Source organism: Nicotiana tomentosiformis, chromosome 3 (genome assembly GCF_000390325.3).
Source record: "Nicotiana tomentosiformis chromosome 3, ASM39032v3, whole genome shotgun sequence".
In the NCBI taxonomy this organism is placed as follows: Eukaryota; Viridiplantae; Streptophyta; class Magnoliopsida; order Solanales; family Solanaceae; genus Nicotiana; species Nicotiana tomentosiformis.
Window position 1 is genome coordinate 115422910 of NC_090814.1, and position 21233 is coordinate 115444142.

The window sequence follows — 21233 nt, forward strand, 5'->3', positions numbered from 1 at the left end:
GGGCGACCTCTACCTCCCCGACCTCCACCTCGAGCTGGTTGAGCAGGTGGGGTGGCAGCTGGTGCTATAATCATAGCCTGAGGACCTGGTGGAGCACGCTGTGGCTGAAAAGTCTGTGGAGGTGCACCCCTCCTAATCCTGGGGCAATCCCTCACCATGTGGCGAGTGTCGCCACACTCAAAACAAGCTCTGGGAGGGCGTGGCTGTTGTGACTGGCTCGGGCCAGGTCTGCTGGACTGGCCGCTAGGAACACCCCGTGCATGAGGCACACTAGATACTAGCGGTGCATAATAAGGCTCCTAGGGTCTAGAAGGAGCTGGAACACCGCTGGAGGCTGGAAGAGCTGAATGAACGGGGCGGCTCACATAACCCCTACCATGGCGAGTTGCTGGGGCATGAGCTCCCGAATAATAACCAGCCTCTCGAGACCTCTTGGCCTCCCTCTCCTCTCTATCCCGGGAAAACATGCCCTCGAACCTCCTGCCAATACCCACAACCAGCTGATAAGAAATATCCATCTCCAATTTCTGGCCATACTACTTCAGATGTTGGGATGGAGACCCTCAATAAATCGTCAAACCCTCTCTCGAATTGTGGCACTAAGGCCGGTGCATGTCGGGCCAAATCACTGAAGCGAACTGCATACTCCGACACAGTCATAGCACCCTGATGCAGCTGCTCAAACTCTGTGCGCCAAGCATTCCTGAGGCTCTGAGGAACATACTCACGTAAGAACATCTCTAAAAACTGAGTCCAAGTGAGTGAGGCTGCCTCGTCCGGACTACTTAGCTCATAGGCACGCCACCACTAATATGTCGCTCCCCTCAGCTAGAAAGCGGTGAAAGAAACCCCACTCGTCTCCACAATGCCCATAGTGCGAAGAATACGATGACACTCCTCAAGAAAACCCATAGCATCATCTGAAGCTAGTCCGCAGAAAGTAGGTGGGTGGTATTTCTTGTACCTCTCAAGTCTGAGCTGCTCTGCCTCAGAAGCAGCTACCCTGGTCTCATGCTGAACCGGAGCCACTAGGGGCATAGGAATATACTCTGGGGCCTGATCAACCTGGACGCTCTACTCAGGAGTGCGGACTAGGGGAGTCTATGCCCCTCCCCCGGCCTGAAATGTAGCGGGAGCTATCGGAAATAGTCCAGCCTGAGCCAGAGTGTTGAACATGCTCATGAACTGAGCTAAAGTCTCCTGGAGGGCTGGAGTAGCAATAGGGATCTCCGGTGCTGGCCCTCCAGCTGGAGCTGCTGGGGGCTCCTCTGAAGCAGCTCTCGCAGGTGCTCGGGCTGCACCACGTGGTCATCCTCTACCTCGACCCCGGCTTCTGATGGCTCTGACAGGGGGCTCGGGTGACTGATAATCGGTCCTCCCGGTATGGGTCCTCACCATTTGTGAGAAAGAATAGAATAGAATTTTAGAATTTTTGATGTCAGTAACTCGCACGACAAGGAGAACAAAGAAATATGATTGTTCTTAACAGTTACATAGCCTCCCGAAGATAAGTACGGACGTCTCCGCACCGATCCACGAGACTCTAATAAACCAGTTTGTGAATCACGACACCTATGAACCTAGAGATCTGATACCAACTTGTCACGACCCAATTTCCCCCTCCGTGTGACGTCATGACGGCACCTAGTCTCTATAACTAGGTAAGCCTAACATTTTTCGAAATAATGAAATAAAAATATAAATTTAACCAACTATTCAAAAATACACAACAAATCCCAAAACCCGGAACATCGTGAATCACAAACTACAAAAGGAAAACAAATCTAGTGTCTCTATATGTCAGAGTATAACAAGGTAAAATACATAAGATAATGGACATGAGAAAGAGTAGAAGGGGACTCCGAGGTCTGCGGAAGCGGCAGATATACCTTGAAGTCTCCAAAGTTGTCCCGGCTCACTGATAGTGCGGCTGATAAGGTGCACCTGGATCTGCACACGAAAAACATGTGCAGAGAGTAGCATGAGTACACCACAATTGGTACCCAGTAAGTGCCAAGCCTAACCTCGGTCGAGTAGTGACGAGGTCGGGTCAGGGCCCTACTGGTAAATATATAATAAAACAATATAGAGTGTAATACCGCAATAAAATAAAGGCTGAAATTTAATAACAATGAAGTCATAGAAGGTAACATCTCAGTACACAAAAACACAACAGGGGATCTCCCGAGATACAGTCTCGTAGTCCCAAACGTAAATGTGAAGGGGGATCTCCCGGAATACCGTTCCGTAGTCCCAAAGTAAATGTGCAGGGGGATCTCCCGGAATACCGTTCCGTAGTACCAAAGTAAATATGCAAGACAGGGGGATCTCCCGAAATAATATTCTGTAGTCCCAAAGTAAATATGCAGTATAGGGGAATCTCCCGGAATACCGTTCCATAGTCCTAAAGTAAATATGCAGCGCGAATGATAGAAATACAACTACATCATGAAATTCTTACAATTTAGACTAAGTACCAGTCAGGGAAGAAGCAGGAAATTCACTAAGCATGCTGCACATAATTCACATAAATAATTAAGACACGTAGACATGTTGTATTAGACTAAACATGATAGTTACACATATTGGAATAACTCAATTAAGAATGAAAATAGATTAGTACTCATTAAAATGGTATAACTCAAAATAACAGGAAAATATGTTGCTGCTCGGTAAGAAAATCGGGTTTTACCACAACTAGCCCGTGTACGTACTCATCACCTCATGTACACGGTGCTCACATAACACAATAGTTCCAACTCTTAAGGGGATTTCCCCCACACAAAGTTAGGCAACCCACTTATCTCGAACCAAGCTCAATCAATCTGTCACAATGCCTTTCCCACGAATATCCGGCTCTGAATGGCCCAAATCTTGCCGAAAGTAATTACATATCATAAATACAACAATAATAGACTCATCTAATTAACGAAATCAACATTTTAACGAAAATTCCAAAATTAACTCAAAAATCGCATGTGGGGCTCACGTCTCGGAATCGGGTAAAAGTCACAAAATATGAACACCCTTTCGCCCACGAGTCTAACCATATAAAATTTACTCAAATCCGACCACAAATCCCCTTCAAAACTCGAAATCTTTGTTGAAGAAATTCTTCCAAAATTTTCCCAATATCAACCCCAAAAATCGAAATTAAAGAGAAAATTAATGATAGATTAGTGAGATATAACCATAAAGGAGTTAAGAATCGTTACCCAATCGATATCTCTGAAAATCCCTCAAAATCTCATCCAAATCCGAGCTCCCTATCTCAAGTTTTTGGTAAAATGGCAAAACCCCCGTTTTTTGGAAACTTTAACACTGCCCAGCGATTCCTTAATCGCGATCGCGAAAATAGCCTCGCGATCGCGAAGAACAATTTTGCTGCCCCAGAAATTACTCTACTCGATCGCGTAAAACACCACGCAAACGCGATGCTATGGCTCCCCTACTCACGCGATTGCGAACATCCGCACGCGTTCGCGATGAGCAAAGCGCATGGTCCAGCTTTGGTACACTTAACCCTACGCGATCGCGACCTTGTCTCTGCGTTCGCGAACCACCACCTCACATCACTACGCGTTCGCATGCCCATCTCCACGAACGCGAAGAACAATTCCATCCTCTGCTCAGCTAAGCCTACACGATCGCGGATCACCCCACGCGATCGCGTATATGGAAACAAAAACTCAGACACTAGAAAATGTCAGCAACCTCCTAAGTCCAAAAATCGATCAGTTGGGCATCCGAAACTCATCCGAGGCCCCCGGGACCTCGACCAAACATACCAACCAATCCTAAAACACCATACGAACTTAGTCGAGCTCTCAAATCACATCAAACAATGCTAAAATCATGAATCACCCTCCAATTCAAACTTAAAGAACTTGAAACTTCAAAATTCTACAATCGATGCCGAAACCTATCAAATCACGTCCGATTGACCTCAAATTTTGCGCACAAGTCATAATCAATATTACGGACCTACTCCAACTTCCAGAATCAAAAAATGACCCCGATATCAAAAATTCCACTACTGGCTCAAAACTCTAAAAATTTGACTTTCGCCATTTCAAGCCTAAATGAGCTACGGATCTCCAAAACACAATCCGGACACGACCCTAAACCCAAAATCACCTAACGGAGCTAACGAAACCGACGGAATTTTATTCCGGAGTTGTCTTCATACAGTTCCGACTACTGTTCAAATCCTAAGGTTTAAGCTCTCATTTAGGGACTAAGTGTCCCAAAACACTCCGAAACTCAAAACCAATTATCCCGGCAAGTCACAATAGCAGAAATAGATATGGAAAAAGCAGTTAATAGGGGTTCGGAGCTCTAACTCTCAAAAACGACCGGTCGGGTCGTTATATAAGAAAAAACGTCTCATAGAAATCCTCAATCATCAGTTAATAATTCAACTTAAAGTTATGCCACTTTTTAAATAAATAACGTTAGCATGCTTCCTTTTCAGTTTAAGTAGTACGCATAGTCATTGAAAACATAAATAGTGGATAGAACTTCACACATATAGCAAACAACTAATAATCCATGAATTTCAGATGAACACAAAATCAAAGCGCCCTGAAAATGAGAAAAGACATTCAAAAAGAATACTAAAGTAAGCTAGTAAAATACATCGGAGAATGACTCATAATTATATTTGAAAAAGTATAATTAGTTTCGATATATCATTATTCAAGTGGAATTAGTATTTAAATAATTCTAATATTGATTAACTCCATTTATCGTTATATTTGAAAATAATTAGTTTCATAACAATTCTAAAATTTATTTTTAAAAGGCAAAATGATCGATACACATTTCGATTGGAGAAAACGTATTTCTTCTTAATTTGAAGGGCATATCCGTTGAAAACTCTTACGAAAATTGTAGTAATTAACATGATATTGAATCTTAAATGATTGATATATCTATTTTTTAGTAATTAAATTCCGATATTTATTATATATTTTATTATGATTCTTCAAAAGGCCATCAATAAAATTAATTATATGTTTTTTAGAGATTTGGAATAAAGAGGGTCGTCATATAGTTTCTAAAAGAAACTGGTTCACACGTAAAATATTTGAGCACATATATTTTATATTAATTTGAAGGGCATATCCTTTGGGGTAAGCTTACAAATATTGTAGTCATTTTTGTGACATAATATTAAATCTAACATGATCGAAATCGTTATATATTTTTATTATAATTTTTCAAATAGTCATCAAATTAACACTAATTAAAAAAATTATATCTTTCTTTTAGAGCTATTGGAATGAACGGCTAGGTCATATAGTTTATAGGAAAAAAATAAATAATTAAGTAACAATGTAAGGTCTAAAACTGACTAATATTGAATGTGTATTTTACAACCAATAACTTATTACGTATACAAAAAACTATAGAGAGCCATTTATTGGAATAGATGAAAAATAAAAATAATAATAAATTTCAACTTATTTTGAATACTTATTATTTCATTCTTATTTCTTCTATTTTGAAATTTAACCAAGTTAATTTTTAATACTATATTATAATTGATTCGACTTTATTTTCTAATTTCTTTCATCATCGGTTGTCTTTTTATTGAAATATATCTATTTAAGCCAAGATTTTTATCAACCTGGAGATAGTTTTACTTGTATGGTGAATTTGAAAAATAATGAAATTAATTTCTTTTTGCTAATTAGCTATTCCAAATACTCAATTATTTATTTTCAGCAATAAAAGATATAAATTATATTTTATTGATTTAAATTCTTAATATTAGCTCATACCAAATTTTAAATATTCGATTATAATTCTATTTTATCGAATAATTTTTTTTTGGTCAAATTGTAAGAAAATCAAATGAGTGGGAAATAGTTTTATATATTTTAAAGTATTTTAGTATATAAAAGAGTTTCACCTAAATCAAAAAGTTACTCAGTCATCTTCCAAGAACGTCGCACGTCCTCTTTTTTTTTTTGATTGAATTCTTGGTATCAGTCCAAATGGATAGACTTAAATATAGTAATATAGATTAGTTGCTATCAGTCACACTTAAATATTATTATTAATCTTTACTATATAATAATTTAATCAAAATATTATTCGATTTGCGAATATTACATATGTATACTTATGAAAATACTTTTTAATAAGCAACCAAAAACTAAAATATATTATTTAGACAATTATTTTCAAACATTTTCCTTCAACCAAACTGCCATAAGCCTATTTCTTTTCACAATAATAGAAAATATACATAAAATTGTAAAAAGTTGATGAAAATAAAAAGAGACTGGCAAATAATTGATTAGGAGAATATACTTCGACTCAATACAAATTAATAATTTAAAAATAATAGAAGTGCATTTCATAGGATGAATTTTTTCATAAGAATGTGTTTTTTTTAAGGAAGTCATTTTCGATTATTCGATTGTTATTCAAGCTGAAAATGATTTCGCTCATTTAAAGTTTGTTTGGATGGAATTTGTTACCTATTGTATTGTATCGTATTGTTACTTTAAATACGATGTTTGTTTTGGTTGTTACTTAAAATTTATTGTATCGTATCGTTAAATCCGTCGTTACGTAACGACGAAATGTGCCACTTTATGTAACGACCGATTTGGTGTGATTGCGTCGTTATCTTGTCTTTTTCTCTCATCTCACCCTTCATTATTATTAAATAATTTTATTTTATCATTTATCCTACCTTTTTATATAATAAATTTACCCCGTATCATAATTTTTCTTTATAATATTGCAAGTTTATTATTCATATTGCTGGTGTGTGATATCATGAAACAACAACAAACGATACAATCTATCCAAACATTGTATTCATCAAACAATACAGTACAATACAATGCAATACACTACGATACATTATAAAACGATGTGTAACACTCATCCAAACAAGCTGTTATATATGGAATCAATCCTTCATAACTATCTAAACCCAATTTTTATGATAATTATTTCAACTAATATTTAAATATTATTATTAATGTACGTGCTAAAAATTTATCGACAATACTGAATCTCTAAACTTATAAGAATATACGTTTCAATATTTATAATATTTTGATATAAGAAAAAGGATCTTTCCAAGTATAATGAGGTCCATGGACAAATTACCTAGTTACACTAATTCAAGTCATAAAAGTGCTTTTGAGCAGCAGTAGAAATAATTTTTCTGCTTTTGAGAAGAATCTACTTCTTCCAAGAAGCAAAAGCAGAAGTAGAAGTAGAAGAAAAAAAATATTTTTCTCTTTTCCAAAATATCCTTTTCATAAATTTATATTTTCAAAATTATTCCTCATTGATTTTACCTTTCTCTTTTTTATTTCTACCATTTGTTTTAGTTTTCACTGTCTTTTTATTCTACTGCTCTTATTCCTATCTAAAATAGTCTAATATAAATAGATATCTTCCTTTTTCTTTTGCCATTTGTTCTTTTCTTCATCTCCTATTCCTCTTTCAATAGATTTCAAGATGAAAATGTTGAAAAATATTATCATGCATGAGGGAATTTCGTTATTATTTCATGAAGCTTTTTCGATATATAGTGATTGTTATGGAGTAGATATTTAAGTTACAGTATGATATATTTTAATACATTTAAATAATCATATAAACGATAAGTAATTATACTAGATAGAAAATATTATTGCTTTGATATAGTAATATTTTGTATTGATTAAAATCTTTAATATATTATTTATGTTTTATATTTTATTGAAAAAATTAAACAAATTCTCTTATAATAAATATTTCTATTTATTTATCTATTTTAAATAATACTAATTGTATACTTAACCTTAATACCGTTATTTTTCGTATTTTGACAATCAAAAGTATTTTTTGAAAAGATTGGCAAACACAATTTATTTATAAAATATTGCAAACAATTTTTTTAAAATTAACTGGTCAAATGTAAACTGCTACTCTTCAAAATTACTTTTTCAAAAAAATATATTTAAATAAAATTACTTTTTAAAATAAATAGATTTTGCGAGCTTAGCCAAATGGACTCTAAAATAAGACGAAATAAGTCGAAGTAACTAAGAGCCAGTTTGGACATAAGAAATTTTTCTCTTTTTTCCAAAAATATTTCACTTTTTTTCGCATCAGCGTTTGTTCATAAAATTTTCAATTTTCACTTGAAGATGCATTTTGAAAATTTTTGAAAATTTTAAAAACTCCAAAAAGTTGTTTTTCAAAATTTTCACTCAAATCACTCACAAAACCTCAAAAACAACCCAAAATTATATTTATGTCCAAACACAACTCTAAATTTCAAATATCATTTCACTTGAAAAATATTTTTCCCCTATTTTGGAATTTTACAATTCTTATGTCCAAACGCCCACTAAGTTTTTTGGACATAAAATTTGATGGAAGTTTTTTCCAAAACAATTTCACTTTTTTTTCGAAATCAGCGTTTGTTCATAAAATTTTTAATTTTCACTTGAAGATGCATTTGAAAAATTTTCGAAAATTTGAAAAACTCCAAAAAACTGTTTTTCAAAATTTTCACTCAAATCATTCACAAAACCTAAAAAACAACCCAAAATTATATTCATGTCCAAACACAATTCTAAATTTCAAATACCATTTCACTTGAAAAATATTTTTTCCATATTTTGGAATTTTACAATTCCTATGTCCAAACGCCCACTAAGTTTTTTGGACATAAAATTTGATGGAAGTTTTTTCCAAAAAAAATTTACTTTTTTTTCGAAATCAGCGTTTGTTCATAAAATTTCCAATTTTCACTTGAAGATGCATTTTGGAAATTTTCGAAAATTTAAAAAACTCCAAAAAGTTATTTTTCAAAATTTTCACTCAACTCACTCACAAAACTTCAAAAACAACCCAAACTGAAATTTATATCCAAACACAACTCTAAATTTCAAATAACATTTTCGCTCAAAAAACTTTTTCGGCATTTTTTCGAATTTTACAATCTCATGTCCAAACGCCTACTTAATTTTTTCGTTCCCAAAACACGGTAGTAACTTCAACGGAGTTTTTTCTTTTTCCCTTCATCACAACAGAGTCCATTTCACTGCGGCGTGGAGCGGACCAAAATCCAGAAAACACGGTTTGGAATCGACCCGTCTATTAAAGGGGTCTTTTTGTCTCCAAACCCCATTTAGAACTCCGCTCACTCCCCTTCTCTACTTCACAATCAACAGCAACCGCCCTTCTTTGTCTTCCCGCCTATTCTCTCTTTATCAACCAAATAACATTGGCGATCAAGCCCTAGTTCTATTTCTTGGTTTTCAGAATCTTATACAATCACGGATATGGTCAATACTGTGACGTCCAGAGATATTCAGGACATTGTCTCCAAACTCTCATCAGATAAAGCAAAATCTCGTGAAGTATAAATACCTATTGTTTGATTTTTATTTATTTATAAGAAATTGAATTCAATAAGTAAAGTTCAATTAATCTTGACGGAGAAAATTGATCAAAGAATTTGAATGTTAATGAACACCGTGGGTATAGTTATTTCCTTTTGAATCTGGACTAATTAGTTTGATTCTTATTAAAATAGGAAGGGATTAAGTTGTTAAATGCATGGCTAGAAGAAGGCCAAAGGTCTGTTGAGTTCTGCAGATACGTTGGAGAGAAGACCGCGAGGCTTAAACCAGATGAAATTCCTCATTGTGAGTATAATAAATATATAACATGTTCTTTGCATATGCACTCACTTGACGGATATTTGACGGGTGTTTAATTTTATGCAGCTGAGACGTGGCCGTTTCTTGTTACATTGCTTACTAAATGTGTGTCCCTGGAGATATCTGTGAGCAAAAAACGTTTGCCCAAGTTGAATTTTGCTAAAACTCTTCGGATTGTTGTCCAACGAGCAGAGGATGCCAAATTTTCAGGTACTATGGACTAGAAATATATTTTATTGTCATTTTCGATTCTGCCTTCTAGTCTGTGTGGAAATTTAGGTTGTTTCTTTTTATTTCTTGAAAGTGAATATACAGAAAAATTGTATTTTCTTTGTTCTGTGGAGAGTTCCTTGAAAGTGATCTGCATTTGCATATGGATGAATTCCACGTAGATTGCATGCCGATATAAACTCGAACACAGACATTAAGCAATACATAGGTTAGTCTGCTTGTTGCCCCATCCACCCAAACAGCTAAAAATGTTATTGCATGTCTCCAAATTTTCAAGACATGGGTAATACCCACGAGTAACCAATATCTTCTCGTTTTTAACTATCTCAGATTTGTGTGCACTGGTATAACTATTAGAGTATGTGTACTTTGATAAATGGTGAGTATTAGTTTTAGAATATTGCAATGTGGGACTGCGTTGCACAGATCCATTTTCAATGATTAAGTTGATCTTTTCGAGTTGCAATGCATTCTCTTCAATAAACATCCATGCTTGCCTTTGTTTACTTTTGGTGGCACTGAATCTCTTTGTTCATGTTGTTTACTTTGGGGAGGTAACTGACCCGCTTAAACTCTTTGTTCATTTTGTTAACTTTTGGAGGTAACTCACCCGTATCCTTGGTCCTTGCATGTCTGCCAGCAAAATGAGATTTCATTTGGAAAATTTCGTATGATGATGGAACGTTCAAAGTTGCATGAACGTAAAGTCTCAAACTATCATTACTTATTAAACAAAAATCTCAAACTTTCATTCTTTCGATGTAGACTTGTTGGAACCTTGAGGATTTTCTTCTACATACTTTTTTCTATTAAAGATGAAAGGTCAATATTATCTCATCATGTTAATTTTTTTCAAGTATTGTGTGATTTTATTCATAATGGCAAAGCTCTCGTATGCATGAGGTATTCAAAAATAGAGGATCTATTAAAAGATATGATTCTCTACGAAAAGACACCCGATGGTGCACCAAAAGACATTAAAAACTGGAGGCTATTCCTCGGATTTATAAAGATCAAGCTATTTCCCTTTTCTGCATCCTATCCACGTAAGTACCAATAGAGCAACATCTCACACCCAACGTCTTCTCTTCCGTCCTCTGAAGGGCCAACTAAATAGTTCATAGTATCCAACATTGTCATTGTATCCTGAACCATCTTAAAAGTTCCCACCACAGATGTGATGCTTCCTGACAATGTAGTAAGATATGATTTGCGTCCTTTCTCGAGTGTTTATACTTGAAACACCAACATATGTGTTCTTTCTCAAGTTTTCGACCACCAGAATTGCAGAACCACCAACCAAGCAAAAAAAACCTTTCTTGGTATTATCCATTTCAAAAATGATGAATTGTTTCATATATTTATTATGTCTGGCAGGCAAAGATATGCCTCTTTTACCTGTGGTAAAATTGCTATTCAATCATGTCTGGGATGTCTTAAAGGATACTCCTAGTTTTCAATCCGAGTATGGAACTATTCTCCGGCATCTTTTGGCAGTGAGATCTTACCGTTTTCACATGAGGAAGCGAGTTTACTGCTGTAAGTAAGCAAGTATCTTTTTTTTTTAAACAGAAAAGCGGTGCCTATAATCTAACATTGCATTTCAATCTTAACTATAGTTTTTGTGTTAATCTTCAGGTTTGGTGCTTCTATACATGGAAAAGATAGAAATAAGTTTAAAAGAAAAAAGTGATAGCCAAATAAATCCAAGAGAGGAGGTCTTTCGTTGCATCTCGACACTTCATTCTCTCCTTGAAAATCCCCCTGGAGGTTTTCCTGACAGCCTCCAAGAGGATATTGTCAAGGGTTTTATTGAAATTTTTTCTTATGTAAGGTAGAGAGATATTCTGGTTCTCATGCCTTTTGTTCTTTTTCCTCTTTTTTTTTTTCTTTTTATTTTTTTTTCTTCCAATTTTTAATTGTTTCGCATTCCACTGAACTCTTTACTATTGTGGTTTAGGGATGAAGGGAAGATTTCACGCAAGCTAATCGAGTGCATTAACATATACGTGCTGAAGGATGGCCCAAATTTGGGTTCTAAATCCCTGGAAATCCATGATGCTCTGCATCATTTTGTCTTCCGATGTTGGATGACAACTCGTGATCGTGGTTTAAAGGTGTACAATTTTATGAGATGCAGTACTTCATGCCTATACCTATGCATCTGACAATAATTTCTAATGTCCATCTCTTCTTTTATAGGATTCACTTGTTCTTTATGCAAGGCTACAACTAAATTTGACGAGAGATTTTGCTGATGGGAGCTCTTTATTAGAACAACTTCAGGATGTACTAGGGAAGGAATTAGATCAAATGAGCAGTTGGACCTTCAATTTACCCTGGTTTGTACTGTTCAATGTGCTGTACCAAGTGCCTGTGTATAAAGCTATCTGTTTTCGGTGTCATGGATGATTGGTAAACATGCTAAACGTGCTGGGATTTTCAAAAGTTCATGGACAAAAGTGTATTCCCCCCTCCCCTTAAACGTATGTTGGACACTTAACGTTTCATCTAAAGCTCACCTCAGTCTTCTGTCCAATCTCCAAAATCTTGTCTTAGCACTCTTCTGATGGTCTTTCATTCCATTGTCCCATCTCTAGCTTTTCCTTTAAATCTTCAACCGTCTTCAAATTTGAGTCCTTCGGCTCAAAGCAGTGAAGTGGTAATCAAAAGCTAGAGCACATTTCATCTTCAGCTCTCAAGTTCCTTCCCCCCCCCCCCCCGGGCCCTATTTCCATCTGAAATCTGTTTCTGCAAATCCACCAACCGATTGCTATTGACTTGTCTGAGCTTCCAACCAATCAGAATCTGCAAACTCACCAACTCATTACAATTATTTATTGTTCTTCTTTATTCATTTTGGATGTCTGATTTTTGTTCAATTTTCCTTATAATTCAAGCATGAAGAATGAGCTCTGTTGCTTCAATATTTTGATTAGCTTTGATTCTGAAGGACCTCATATATGAACTTCTATTTGGGTTTTGAGCTTGGGATAAAATGAAACTCAAGCTTGAGCTCGCTCGTCAGTCGGGTTTGAATGGCATCTTGGGTTCAAATGATAGCTGAGCAGAGTCAGAGTGCCCATAACTCAGCTCGACCCCGTTCATTTACACTGTGACGAGTTGCATCTTTAAGTTTTTAAGTTGTCGGATCTTACGATTTTTCTCAATGTTTTAATGATGTTCCTTTCTGTACAGGAAAGACACAACCAGGGATGACAAATGTGGAAGCTTGTCAAGCTCTCAATGCGGTCTTATGGAGCTTGCAGCACTTGTCTTTTACCGGGTAGTTGTTTGTTAAATTATTCTTGTTTCAACGTTGTGATCAGATGATGACGCTCTCTGTGAACTTTTAACTGTTCAATCTTATTTCCTATGAAATTGAGTCAGATATCCCTTGGTACTTCTATAATTCTGGTATTGTTATAGATTTTGGAAGGTTGATATCTGTATGTCAGATTCTTCGATTGTGGATCTAATGCGCATTTTTTGTCCCCTTAAAAAGTTCTTAACATTTGTAAACAACTAGAGGTAACTAGGATGGCGTACTAACTCCGTGATTATGATTATCAGGCATGTCTTAACACACCTATAGCATCGTCATCTGAGAAACGACTTAGAAGGGAGCATGTTGTAGTCCAGATAAGGGAGAGGCTCTCAAGGGGAAAGTGGCCGTGGTATGTAATCCTGTGTGCTGTTCCTAGTCTTTGCCTCTAGCTATCTACATAGTGACATAAGTATCGCTATTGCAACTTTGCAGATGTAGTATTTGGAAGGAGACCTTCCTATAGTCTCATGAGTTTTTGTGGTCTATTGAAAATTTAATAACCAAAGTAGAAATTTGATTCTTTGTTCCATGATTCATCATATCTGTTACTGAAGGGCATCTAATGAGACAAGTTTGTTAGCAACACTCACCTTCTGACTTTTCCTCGAAGTCTTTTATCTGTTGTCTGTATGCACGATCTATTTATGTCACACATTATCAGATGTATATTCTGCTATTTCTTCATGATATTTTTGGAGAAAGCCTCTCGGATACTTAATTATTGCATAATTTTGGTTGTGGTCTGTGCCATTTCCTCCTCTCATGTTTGCGGTAGAGAGAAGAGAAGTACAATTGTTGGAAGAGTCTTCACATTGATAAGGAGAAGGAAGCTTATTGTTCTTGTGATGCCCTTATTTTTTGGTACACTGTTGATCACTTCCCATAGAATTTATACTAGGGATTCAGACATGCCTGGTAGCATCAATTTCTGAGGTCATTGATACTCCAATTGACCTGGTTGCCATAAATCCGTGTGAATTGATTGGTAGCACGATCAACTTATTCTTGAGACATTCCTTAAAATTATAAAGTTATTCACTTTGTATGTTTTGGCAATAGGCATGCAGCTTTCTGTTACCTCATCCACAATTATTATGGTCGCATAAAGAAGGATTTGTTGATCTATTGGTTTGAAGGTATATGTGCAAGTTTTGAAAGGTTAGTTTTCTGGTTGTTTTGGATGCTTTGCTTTTTTTTTTTTTTTTTTTTGTGTGTGTGTGTGTGTGTGTAGCTTATGGATCTTGTGTCCTGTAAGAGCATCTAGTAATTTCTTCATGGCTACCTCCCTGTTATAGTTTTATAAATCTTTGCTTTTCGATCCTGTATATGAGTTTGTTTAAACTGCGGATCTGGCACTCTTTGTTTTCTTTTCAGGATAATAAATGATGCAAACATGGAGCATAGTTATGAAGGTCTCTTGTGGACATTGAGGTGTGTTCTGCCTGATTTTCATCGGTATATTAGCTTTATTACGTTGTACTGGACATGTGGCACTGACTAGTCTTCTATTATATATTATCACTGTTTGTGTTACTTCCATTTACTGTTGGTAATTTCTAACTTTGATGGTACTGCTCCATAAGATTCTGCATTAGTATGCTAATATATAGGAGTACTCTGTTTCTTTTTTACATTTTCTTCTGAATTCTCCTCTCAACCTATCTAGGAGTCTTCAAGGACTTTCTTTGATGCTGTGGTTTCCTGTTCCAGCACTGCAAACATCTTCAGAGTTGTCATCCACATTTAATGGGGTAACAGTCTGTTCTTTCAAAATGTGTTGGCATATTCAATTTTTTGACACCTTGGTGACCTGTTTGGCCTTTTGCTGTTAAGTATATAGAACTTTTTGTTGCCTTATAGCTGGTAAGATTGTTATTTGAATATTTGAATTATTTGCATTTTTGAGCTCTATCTTTCTTGTACTTGTGTGTTCATAGTTTGTCAAAAGCTGTTAACTAAGAACTTAAAATCGGGGAAAATAGAACACATTTAAATGGTGCAAAGATAGAAAGATGAATTTTCTAATTCAAATTTGATGAAGTGACCTTTCTAACCTTTCTGCTTTTGACAATGGGGGAATTTGAGGGGGTGTTTTTGCAAGAGTGATAGACTTAAATTAAGTACACCAATTAGCTTGCTCTCACTTTTAAATGTTCTGGCTTTTGTCCTTGAAGTAGTTTTAAATTTGAGCTGTTGCTCTGTTTTTGGATTGAGACCCTTTATGGGAATGTAAGAATGCTCTTTTCTTGATTATTCCATATTGATTTTCTTTTGAATTTGAGACAGATTTCTTTCCTAACCTTTATATGACTGCATAAGATGGAAGCTTCCCTGCCTAATCGTTTTTCTTTTATTGTCTTTGCTATTTTCCCTTTTTTTTTGGGTCTCATGCTGGCATTTGCTTCGATTTTCTAAGACAGTGGCAGTTTGGGCGATTAGCCTCTCACAGGGATAGTAGCTTGAGGTATTCTTCCCTTTGCAGTCTAAGACCCCATCATGTCAGAAAGCGACTATTACATGGTTCTCTATCTCACCTCATGGATACGGGGTTTTCACCACAACATTAATAAAAATAACTTTACCCCCCAAAAAATAGTGACCTCAGTTCACCAAAATCTAGATTTCTCAGCTACATCTTATGCTAGGAAGAGACTTAATGAGCTTGCGATTTTGCATTTTATTAATTTGAAATACCATCTTATTGGATGAATTTCAGTAAGATACTGATAAAGAGCGCACTCAGTTCACACTGTTCACACTCAGTTTGAAATACCATCTTATTGGATGAATACCATCTTATTGGATGAATACCATCTTACCAAAAAAAAGATGCTGTCTCATTGCCCATTACAAAGATTTTTTACCAATGTTTAAATGCTGGAGTTTGGATGATAAGCTCAGTTCACACTGTTTACTAGAATTTTCTTTATTAAGTAAACTAAATATTTTAATAGGATATTTTGTATAGAAGCCTTAATCAAGTTTATTGAAAAAAGATTTGCATGTGAAATCACAAGGACGGGAAGATTTAAGTAAGGTGGACGAACTATCAGTAAGTAGTTAATACCTGATTTAACAGCATGACATACCTTGATTGGTGGTTTTTGCATTAGACGCTGAATTAGCAGCACAAACTCGGGTGGCCCAATATTCAAATATCCTTGTGGCAAAAAGAGGAAAGAGGAACAAATGTTTCACGCACAAGTCTTTTTTTTTAATTGTTCACTTTGGGATTTGTGGTCCCTGGCAACCATTTTATAGGGACAACCCGATAAAATTCATCTATTTGTTTTTTTGGTTTAAGGATTTAGCTCTTGACTGTATTTGCAGGTTGAAACAGGTTGGCGTACGATATGGAACTGTGTTATTGGTGGTTTGCCCACATTCAGTACTTTTACAGCAGTTGTAAGTTGTGACTTCATTGATCTTTTGAGGATGGAGTCCTGTTTCTTTTTCTAGTATTTGGGTGTGGTATAATGCTGGTAGCGTGCTTCCAAATACTCAAATATATTATTTCCAAATTTGATAAGGAAACATGACCAAAGCCACATGTAGGATAGGTATTAGAGGCTGGGCATGTAGAACTCAAAAGGTATCCATCAAGTAAACCAACTCATCTAGTGTCATGCTTTTTGCATCCCATTTTTTTGCGACACTATTTGACGTCAATAAGCATGAAGGGCTTAATTCAATTTACATGTTATGTAATTTAAGGTGATAAACAGTATATTTTTTGTTAGAAGTGAATACAAAGTTAGTTTGATAGAATAAAACCATCACATTGTGGTTACGGTTTAAATTGGTTAATAAATTAAGAATTCTTGAAACTGATCTGTGACAGGTCTTGGATTGTTCTGTTTATTTGTTCTTAGTCAGTTAGCTTCTTTTTGTTTTGTTTGATGAAGCTCGTCCTTAGTTTGTTGTTTAAGCCATGACTTCTCGTCCTTTAGCCTTGTACTGCTTACTCTTCTATTGGAAGAATCTTTTGCTGAAAGCAGTCATGAATATCTTTTACTTCAATTACTAAAAGTTCATTAGTTCCATACTTCCATTTGCCCTGTACTCTGAATGACTAATGCAGTTGCAGTTACATAGTAATTATGATGTTTAATTTGCAAGGGCTTCTAAGTCTTAAGTACCAATGCTAAGTGATTTTCCTACATATTTGGGAATGCTGAAGTACTTTAAATCTGAACATACTTTTATTTTGTTGATTTCTTCTCTGAATGTCGGATATCCTATTCAAACATTGCTGTGTAATTAGGTGTTTTAAAGTAAAAAAATGCAATTCAAGTGATTCTGACTCGGGTATTTAGAAATCAATTGTCTGCCTTTGTTGACTCCAGCAGCATCGATAGAGTTTTATGGATATTTATGTTAGGATGAGTATATATTCTTAAACATAAGTTGCTTAAATGTTATTTGAGCAGTGCAAGATTTTCTCTTATTTGCTGATTATTTCATATATCTGTCTTTTGTATCTTCAAGTTTGATTCTCTAAAAGCAACTGATTGCTGTTTGTAGGAAAATGTCTGAAAGAGTACGGAATCATTTTTTTAATAGTGTAATTAAATTTTGTTAACAATTTGGCCCCAAAACCAAAAAATAGAAAACCTACAAAAAGATAAGATTTTCTATGAATGACATCCAATCATCTGTACATAACGGAACTTCTTGGGTGCACCAAAAAGCTACAAGGAATAAGAGGCTACTCAATTGTACAAATTTATTACGACACCATCAAAAGCACTCCTATTTCTTTCTCTCCATACGATCTACATAAGTGCAAGTGTAACAACATTCCACGCCCTGCGTCTTCTCCTCCCTCTACCACACTCCAAGCTGAAAAGAATTTCTTTGGCAGTGCCTGGCATCACCCACTCAAGTCCAAACTGTCTCAGGATTTCCCACCATAGCCTCGAAGTACCTGACAATGTAGAAGAACTTGTCTTGTTTTTTGTTTTCTTTGATGGGTGAGAACTTGTCTTGGGTTAATGAGCCCTTCAAAGTCTCGTTTAAGAGAAATTGAACCGGTGCCACAATGTACTTGGGATGCAACTTGCAAGTTCTCAACAAATAAGTAACTTATCAGAACAGATTGGCTTCAACATATCTTCAGCCTGCACTACTGGTGGGAGAAAAACAAAGCAAATGAAATGTTTTCCATTAAAAAGTATATCTGATAAGTATTTAAGTTGTCTGCAAGTAGTTTTTTCTTGTGAAGAGAATATTCAGAGTTCTTAAATCTAAGACAAGTTATTAGGCTACTTGTTTACTTTCTTGTTTACATGTATATGCAGGTGGATGCTGCATTAAGGCTACTTAGAAACATAATACTCAATGTGAGCACTATCCTTTTGCAGAGTTGTGATATTTTTCTTGATTTATTTCTGTTGGAATATTTTGGACGTCTTCCTCTTGTAGCATGTAGCTATATCAGTGTGTTAATGTCTTTGTTTCTTATTTCTTTTAGGATAAAATGAATGCATACCTTGTGCCCCAGGACTTGTGGGATCTTCGATTACTTAAACGCGTGCCATCAATGTAAGTAATTCATTCTTTTCATATTATTATGGGAATTAGTATATGAGCCTACTGATGTCAGCATCATTTTATTCTTTGGAATCTCGAATGTACTCTGTTAACTTGTTGTAAATTGTCCTGTTAAAATGAAAAATTAAGTGCACATTGCTTATGAAAACACTTAGTCTATTGTGTTAGTCAACTTATTATTTGCAAATATTTTGTGTTGAACTTCCACACAAGAGAAATGAATCGAAAATCTCATTAAAGAGGCACTTCTTGAATTATCTTCACTCTATCTTTTCGAGGAAGCATTCTTGTAGCTTTTGGAGCTTAAACCTGCAATGAGCTATGATAAGAGTGGTATTACAACAATATGCCATTCTAGAAGCCCTTAGGATATGTAGAAATGGGTCTATTATAAAGGTATCCTGAATCTGAACTAGAACAGAGAAGACTTGTGTACTATCTATGCATGTCATAGAGGTAAAGGTACAAAAGGTTAAATTGAAATGCCTTGTAGGGAATTTATAGATTCTCATGCAGTGTCTTATATAGGTGATAGTGCCCCTATCAGACAGTATATCTCGAAATTGGGCAAATTAATCTCTACAGCATGATGGTTATGTTGAAGGACTGAGTTTCTTCATTATTCTGCATCTACTTGATGCTTATCAATGATATCTCTCATACTTCATCAAAAAAAGGACTGAGTTTCTTCAGAGTTCACTGTTACTGCTTGCTTCCCAAACAAATTGGATACGGATGATCTCTGATGAATTTGAGCTTGTAAATAAGTGCTCAAGTAGGTTTGTCTTACTAATCGTCTGTCAAAAAATGAGCGTCGTCTGTTATAAAAGATGAAATGTGAAGGTTGGTTAGTAAATGGTTAAATTTCAGACATTGTTGATGATGTGTTTGCAACCTTGATTGTTCAACATGGTCATAGCTCCCTTATAGAAATGTCTGTACCATATTGGAATAAAGAAAATTCTGTTAGTGAAAGAAATTATGCATATTTCTGGGAACAACCTGTGCTTTACTAAATATAGTTCAACAGAATGTTTACTTAGTATAGCTCTCTAGTCTCACCTCAAATGTCACAATGAAATGATAAAGCCACCTCCTTATCAAGGAGAATCGATAAACCACCAAGATTCCCAACCACTTTGTACCAGAGGAGCATAGAATGCCATTCTGCCCCATATCTAGGGGTCTTTAATGTTATTTGAGGATTATAATAGGTTGTACAACATTTACTGTGTGTAATGCGACATCTTTTGTGAGAGCAAAATTAAATTCACATAAATAGAGACCTTAATTCCTGGTTTTCTTAGTATACTAGACTCTCTTCTTTTATGTCCTCTGAGATTATATGATTATTCTATGATGTATGTTTGAAGTAGTTTGATCACTTATGAAACTTTTGACTTGAAGTGTTTTATTTGTTGCTCTTTTCGATCTGCACTGATTTTGCTGTCTTCTCATCTTTCCCCTTTGATTTTCAGATCTGTTTTGTGCTTCATTTCGTGTTACTTTTCAAGGAAAGGCTATCAAGTAAGTGCTCCTCTAATAAGTTCTTTCTGATTTTTGCTTTATATTCCTCTTCGGTTTTCCGATGAGGGTTAGAAAAGAAATACATCCTAATCATTTGATGAAGGCATGGTGGTAAACACAATTATTGAAATTATTCCTGCTGTTCTTTTGGTTGATGCCTTAAGATAATGTCTTAACTCTGCATTTGCAGATAGATCTTTTAGTCCCTGGATTATTGACATTTTGTTAACATTTTGATGGTGGGCATCCTTTCTCTCTATCCACTCTTCGAAGTGCATCTAAGAGTTGTAGTCTCGTCACTGGGATTTAAATTAAAATGAAAGCTGCTATTCCATCTTTACTAGTTTTATATTCTATAATTAGTTATACAATGAAGGCTTCTTTTTGATAAGTCAACATTTCAAAAAATTTTTTAGTTTGTTTATTGTATCAGCACCAAGAATTTTGTAATTTCTGATACTTTAGCACCGAGGCTTTTATTATACTTTGATAAGTTAGCACGAAGGGTTTTCTACGAGGAAAAAACTACATTTACAGATGAAACTTCTGAAAGATGAATCATCTAATGGGAAATAGTAGATACAAGAATTTGATTCATCTGTTCCTTATCCCAAAAAAAAAAATCCAAAACTTGATTTATCTGCAGAAACCTTTTAATACTAAGCCAATTAAGTGAAATATGCAGTGTTTTCAGAGGCTCATTTGTGGCGCACTTAAGCCTTGAAGCTCAGGGTAGGCGCTTCGCCTCATTTAGGCTTCTTCATTGTAGACAAGGCACTGCAACGTGCGCCTAATTGCTCATAAGTTGTATCCTGAATAGAGCTGTACTAGACAATAAATACGATTGGCAAAAAATATATATTAATCATTTGATTGTCAAGGAAATTATTATGAATTAAGTTGTC

At 35.4% G+C, this 21233-nt stretch overlaps 1 protein-coding gene across 5 annotated transcripts in view; it reads left to right on the top strand.

The window, feature by feature from the left end:
- The first annotated feature begins 9074 nt into the window (after positions 1-9074).
- LOC104114108 (serine/threonine-protein kinase ATM) overlaps positions 9075-21233 on the top strand; it is an 89670-nt gene continuing 77511 nt past the window's right edge. For 2 of the 5 annotated variants that reach the window (XM_070197495.1, XM_009624485.4), the window contains exons 1-16: positions 9077-9386; positions 9563-9674; positions 9756-9899; positions 11298-11459; positions 11559-11754; positions 11881-12037; positions 12123-12262; positions 13119-13206; positions 13494-13597; positions 14308-14406; positions 14623-14679; positions 14915-14999; positions 16579-16653; positions 18549-18590; positions 18722-18792; positions 20280-20328. In XM_070197495.1, the coding sequence (XP_070053596.1) occupies positions 9309-9386; positions 9563-9674; positions 9756-9899; positions 11298-11459; positions 11559-11754; positions 11881-12037; positions 12123-12262; positions 13119-13206; positions 13494-13597; positions 14308-14406; positions 14623-14679; positions 14915-14999; positions 16579-16653; positions 18549-18590; positions 18722-18792; positions 20280-20328 (1659 nt within the window). In that variant the 5' untranslated portion in view covers positions 9077-9308. Of the gene's footprint in view, positions 9387-9562; positions 9675-9755; positions 9900-11297; positions 11460-11558; positions 11755-11880; positions 12038-12122; positions 12263-13118; positions 13207-13493; positions 13598-14307; positions 14407-14622; positions 14680-14914; positions 15000-16578; positions 16654-18548; positions 18591-18721; positions 18793-20279; positions 20329-21233 lie in introns of all 5 variants that reach the window. The other 3 variants (XM_009624478.4, XM_009624493.4, XM_018776890.3) reach the window with 2 other exon arrangements.